This window comes from Plasmodium cynomolgi, chromosome 7 (assembly GCF_000321355.1).
Source record: "Plasmodium cynomolgi strain B DNA, chromosome 7, whole genome shotgun sequence".
NCBI lineage: Eukaryota > Apicomplexa > Aconoidasida > Haemosporida > Plasmodiidae > Plasmodium > Plasmodium cynomolgi.
Window position 1 is genome coordinate 1,451,334 of NC_020400.1, and position 6,448 is coordinate 1,457,781.

At 38.8% G+C, this 6,448-nt stretch overlaps 2 protein-coding genes across 2 annotated transcripts in view; one reads left to right on the forward strand and one right to left on the reverse strand.

Annotated features, from left to right (window-relative positions):
- Positions 1-647: 647 nt before the first annotated feature.
- PCYB_074330 (early transcribed membrane protein) lies at positions 648-1,262 on the reverse strand (the record flags this gene model as incomplete). The annotated part of the gene is made up of 1 exon (XM_004221831.1): positions 648-1,262. A coding segment is annotated over exon 1 (561 nt), but the record flags the coding sequence as incomplete, so codon positions are not given.
- A 4,708-nt stretch (positions 1,263-5,970) lies between these two features.
- PCYB_074340 (phist protein) overlaps positions 5,971-6,448 on the forward strand; it is a gene marked incomplete at both ends in the record, with an annotated part of 1,184 nt that continues 706 nt past the window's right edge. The window contains 2 exons of the mRNA XM_004221832.1: positions 5,971-6,158; positions 6,365-6,425. Of these exons, the coding sequence (XP_004221880.1) occupies positions 5,971-6,158; positions 6,365-6,425 (249 nt within the window). The remainder of the gene's footprint in view (positions 6,159-6,364; positions 6,426-6,448) is intronic.

The following is a 6,448-nucleotide window of genomic DNA, read 5'->3' on the forward strand; positions in this document are numbered from 1 at the left end:
TTCTTCTTTTTTTTTTTTTTTTAACGTTCCCCTGGAAAGTGCTCCCCTACTGTATGGTGTTCATGTTTCGAAGGGGAAAACAGGAAGGCACCCTTACCCCAAAGTTTGGAGAAATACTTTGCAATTTGTGCGATGCGAAAAAGGGAGGATTACAAAAGGGCACTTCCGCGTTGAAGTTGTTCCCTGCTCGATGAAGTTGATCCTTTTTGTTGCCAATTTTAGTATCGCGAAAAAGTGGGGGTTTGCAAGAGGTGCATGGGGTTACATCGTTCGAAGGCTTCCTCGGCGGATTGCTTAATTGCCCCCTTTTTCGTGCGCACAGTGGGCCAAGCCACTGCGGGGGGCGGAAACGAACCAGTTCACTTCTTAACACGTTTGGGTGGGTAAAATGGAGAGACAGGTGTGTACGTGTAAATGCATGCGTTCATGAATGAAATTTTAAAAATAAGGGAAAAATAGGGGAGCAAAATAGGAGAGCAAAATAGGAGAGCAAAAAAAGGAGAGAAAAATAGGAGAGCTCCCCAAAAAAATGAGAGCTGAAAAGTAGATAGCTTAAAAAACGGCTGGACAGCTATGCCGCAGGGCGATATATGCACAGCTTGCACTCAAGTTGACTAAGCACTGGGAAGCCACCCACTGGTTTGTTTACTTATTGCCTGGAATTAAGTTTGGGTTCTTTTTCCATAGTTCAGATATATGATAAAGGTTTCTGAAAACATCGTAAGACATGTCTGAAATGTGATACTTATCGAAGTTTGCGTTTCTCTTTTTAACTTCATTTTCCATGCTGAGCATAACGTCCTTTAGCTTTGGAGGATCTGGTTTTCCCGACTTGAAACTTTGGGCCATATTTTTTTCCGACATTCGATTTACTGTATCCATAATTTCTTTAGTCAGCTGGGCATGCTTATTTGCAGCAACTTGCATTTTATATTCCTCGGACTGATGATTCTGTTCATGATGACGCTGTTCCTTTTTCTTATAATTATAGTATCCTATTCCAGCTAGTACATTTGCCAAAATTGCTGCCCCTAAGATTGCTGACGAGATTATCACCTTTTTTTTGAAATCCTTTTTCTTCATATTTTTATCGAATGCGTCTAGGTTTTCTTTCACCTTTTCCAGAAATAAATTTTTACATGTGCATGGTGTGAGTGAATCCAGGGCCACAAAAACAGCCATTGTTAACAGCACTTTTGTAATCTTCATTTTGGCTAGCAAAAAAAAAAAAAAAAAACTGAAAAGAATTTCGACTAGGAGGCCTGAAAAGGGGGTTAAAAAAAAAAAAGGTATGAATATTTGTAACGCGGTGACGTACAAAGGGGGAAGAAAAAATCTGTCCCACTTCGTCACGCTTTTAATGGTGATACAGGTGGAGAGTATTTCGATAAGGCCACACAAATGTGTGTATGCATTGGGGGTGTTTCTCATTTTTTCTCATTTTTCTCATCTTTCTTATTTTTTCCCATTTTTCTTATTTTTTCCCATTTTCCCATTTGTTCACTTCCGAGCGAGTCGATACGCATCGATTTAGGTACCTGGTCAGGTCAGGAGGTTTGTCCTTGTGAACAGTGTGCAATTGTGTGTGTGTGTGTACTGCGCGACGGAGGGGAAATTATTACTCTAGAACATTTAGCGAATGAAACTCTCCCTTAGCGGTGAAGATGTACAAGCGCCCGCGAATGAGTATAACTGTGAATATCCTCTTAAGGGTTGAATATCGTCTTTGTCATGTTAGGCATTTCATCTATTTTTGCAATTCCTTTTTTTTTTTAACTTTCTGAATGAACATTTTGTTGCACATTTTTTTTTTTTTCGAAAAATAAAATTTCCACTCGGGGAGCACCAACCAACACATGAATGCATCGATAAGTCAATGCATCAGTGCATACAACCATGCATGCATGCATACACATGTGTGTGTTTCTTCGAATGCACAGCTTGGTGCGCTGTCCGAGAAGGCAAATCACTGGGTTAATTTCCCCCTCGTATTTGACGCTCCGCCAAAAAAAATAGGCGCAATTGTAACTGCGTTTGCTCTCCAAGCGATATTTTTTCCCCTAAAGGCAAGTTTAGGCGGGGACACCCGGCGAGTGCGCGCCATGCGTCGTCATGGTTGTGAGGACATTACATCACTACATTGCTGTTTTATTGCCATATTATTGCATTGTAATGCTTTGCACTGCTTTGTACTGCTTTGTACTGCTTTGCGCTGCTTTGTACTGCATTTTTTCAATTTTTTTTTTCGCCCTATTCATCCCTTTCGTGTCGTGCCGCTCACTTCGAGAGCCAAATGCAAAAGTGCAAACTCTCCGATACAGTACACGGAGCGCTTACCGGTCATTTACCTAAGTGCGCCCCCCAGTACCGTGAAAATATCTGCAAAAGTGTATAGTTGTATTGCTTACCTGGTTGCATTTGTCAGAATTATTTATGTATGCCGAGTGATTTAAGTGCTCAGAAAGGTGTGAAAGGAATACACTCGGGGGAAAAAAAAATAATAATAAAATAAAAAAAAAAAAATAATAATAATAAAATAATAATAATAAAATAATAATAATAAAAATAAAATAAAAAAATAAAATACTAATCCCCGCTGGGGACACGGGTCGGCCGAGCACACACAAGTGAGAAGTGTACAGACGCGAGGTTGACCACCGAGGAAAGGGAAAAAATATTTACCTTTGCATCCTCATTCATTCATTGATTCGTTCAATCGTCACACTTGTGTGTGTTTGAAAGTGTCAACAACAAGGTTGCGATTATTTCTCGTAAATTTTTGCCATGTCAATTTGGAACCTCTCGGCAAAATTGCTCCATTTATCCTGATCGTTTTAGGGGCAAACCATGAGGATGCGAAAAAGAACACGCATAAGAATGTACGTATTCGTATGTTTGTGCATAGCAGTTAGGCATATGGATCTCTCCATCGCTACGTTTTTCATTTTCGACGAGTTAACAATTTGGCTACTCCTCATTGGGTGCTTCCCCCCATGGGATGTTTGTTCCATTGAAAAAAAAAAAAAAAAAAAAAATAAAAAAAAAAAAAAAAAAAAAAATAATAATAATAATAATAATAATCGCTATCTCAAAATTGGATGAGCCAATTGAATACCTCCCCCACAGCGTTCTTTTTGTGCTGAATAGAAGGTGCCTGTGTGGCGGTGCAGCGAAAAAGGTTATATCATTTATCTCTCAATATTGAATGTTGAAGTGATGGGAATCCACATAATTTGTGTTGTTCCTTAGGGGTAACATATTTAAGTGTACACTTTTTGGACGGTGTGTCCCGGTTTTAGGCTTCGTTGCATGGCCATCTGCTCCTTCATTTTTCCCTTTCGGTGTTAACTCGTATCGGGATAAATGCGCAGGAAGGGGAAGATCCCATGTAAGGGGAGGGAGCACTGTCCTTCGAACACAGTCTGCAATGACGGAAGGGAGGAGACTGAATCATTTTATTGTTTTTTTTATTTTATTAATTTTTGTGAAGGAATGGAATTTGTTTTAGTTTTACTCAAAATTGTGAACATGTCCATGTGTCGGCAGATTTTTGTAGATCGTCTATGAGTTGTGCTAGACTCGTAACACCTTCTGTGCAAATAACGCATATGGGTAACTGCACATTGAGGCGGACGGGTTGGTGAGCGTTTAATTGTCAACCTGGAGGTGTGAACGGAGAGGAGGGAGTCCCCCCAAAGAAGTAACTACATGGACCCATTTACCCCTTCTTATAGTGCACACGGAGGGTGAAGATAAGATAGCTATTGTAGTTATCCTTATTGGGTGTTAAAAAAAAAAAAAGGATTACTACAATGGAGGGAGGAGCTCTCTAAAGAAATATTTACTCATTCGATGGTTCCACTGGTAGTCGCAGCTCAGGGGGAGATGGTTTTCAAAAAGGATGGCCCATGCAGGGGTGGACACTCAACAAGAGAAGAACGCCTCTTTCTACAATACGTTATTTTATTTTGTTGCCATTTTGGATGACCACGAAGGGGGAGGAAGCCTGTCCGTGCTTCCTCTTCTCACGGAGGAACAGTTTGAATACCGCAGACCGTTCAGGTGGAAAGGAATGTTAACATGATGTAAAAGGGAGCTATGGACTCTTCGGAGTGAACTTTTTCCTTTTCACCGCTTTTACGGATGAGCACATTTACGAGAGGGATAAATAAAATAGCAAAGTAGAAAAATAGCAAAATGATAAAAGAAAAAAATATGCAATCGGATCGAGTGCATTTTGATTGATGGGTCCTGTTCTGGGACTACCTTTTCAGGGCACAGAAAGATAAACGTCAAATGAGGACAAAAAAAATGTTCACTCCCAATTGGGAGACAATCCAAAATGAGGAATTCAAAATGGAGCGCTTATTTCAAATGGAATTCGAGTGATTCTTTCGGGAATAAAATTCCGCACTTCCGTTTTTGTCACCCCATTCGCTTCGTTTATTGCCGCGGCGATTGCTATTGTTTTGTTTTTCTTTGCCATTTCTGATTTAATGAGCAAGTCGCGATGCGAAGCTGCATAGTCGGCAGGTAAATAAATTAATTAATAAATTAATTAATATATTGATGAATAAATTGATGAATAAATTGATGAATAAATTGATGAATAAATTAGTGAATAAATATTTCATTCGGTCCAGAGCAAAATGCGCGCGTAGTGGCGGAATGATGAGGGGGCGATTTAATCTGTTGTATAAATTGCGCTGAGTTTTTTTTCCCCTTAATTTGCTTCTACACAAAATAAGTGATTTGTTTTCCCCTTTTTTTTATTCGAGCGGAGTTGAAAAAAATTATGCATATATTACTCAGTCGCTTCTTTGCGCAGTTTCAATTTGTTCATTTTGGGGTCGGAAGAAACGAGTCGCAAAAAAAAAATATGGGGTGTTTGTCCTTTTTTTTCTTTTCCATTTTATTTTTTTTTTTTTATTTTTTCCCCCACTAATAAATCTTTTAGAAGAAAAGACTTTAAAAAATGACCCCCCAACAGGCACAAAAAAACATTCGGCCTCACATTTTTTTTTTTCATTATTTTGGAACTGGGCAGAATAAGGGGACAACACTTTTGCATGCTCGCAGTGTATATGGGGCAGACAACTGGAGAAAATAATTTTTACAAAAATGCATGTATGTCCATTGGTACATCCGCGCGATGAGAAAGAAAAATAAAATGAGGAAAAACTTGCGACATTTAACCAAACTGATTTGTTTCTCCCTTCCAACAATTTTCTCAATTTATGCTTTTACCGCAAAAATGGTATGATTTTTTTTTTTAAAAAGGAATTTTTTTTTTGTTCTATTGTAGAGTAGACGTAGGATCGATGCGCTGCGCGAGGCTTATTTACATGTACAAAAAAATGTATTTGTCTACGCCAAAGTGCGATAATTTTTTTTTCAAACGGTAATGAAGCGTTTGTGAAAGACATCGGTTTTTCTGTGAGTGTCTGCACCAAGGGGAGGAAGTGGCCCACAAAGTATAAATATGCATAATATATATGCAAAAAAAGATATGCTTTATTTTTTGAGGACTCAGCCCGAAACAAAAAAAAAAAAGAAACTCTTTCGTCCCTTTGAGTAACGTCCCATTTGCGTTTCAAAAAATTCTTGGCAATTCCGTTTAGCCTAATTTTTTCCTCCACAGGTAGATATATATTTATGGGTTTGTTCGTATAGTTTTTTTTTTTTCCAAAATTTGTCTACATTTTTGGCCACAGTTTTGTCAAAATTTTTTCCGCTTCTCATTTTTTAAGTAGAAAAGGTGTTTTCTTTATCCCACCCGGTCGCGTTTCATCCGATTTAATCGGCTCAAATGGGGATCGCACGAATGTCTCCAATTCGAGTTCGGCCTAATCGAAAATTAGTCCTTCCTTTCATGGAAAGAAGAAAATTATTTTTTAAAACTCACTGAATGATGTCGAGAAAAAATAATCAGAAGGATTAAATTTTTTCCCCAAAAAAAGAAATACAAAAATGCAGGACTGTTATCCCCTGAAGCCGATACTGTTTTATCCGCTAACGTTCCTAATTGGGAAGAACAATAAAATTTGGAAGGAGTCCCCAAAAAAGAATTCATTATTGGGGAAGAGAAAAATCACAAGCGATGAAGAAAAAAAGAAGACCTTCTCGGTTTTCACCTTTTCCGACACGGTTCTTTGCGCGTTGGTCCTCTCTTTGTTCTACGCATTGATACAGGTGAGAAAGAGGGGAAAAATGTGGTGGTCCATTTTTTTTTTTTTTTTTTTTTCTTTTTCTCTCCCCCCCCCTCGTTCTTCTGATTTGATCAGTTTGAGGAACGGATTTCTGAGCTCCCCTAAAAAAAGACCCCTCCCCTAGAAACCCCATTTCCCCCCTCCTTTTTCTGTAGAATGTACATTGCCCTGGATGGCCAAGAGGCAGTTATGACAAAGTCGGAAATCTATCGAATGGTAGGAGGTGGAGAAATCATTAT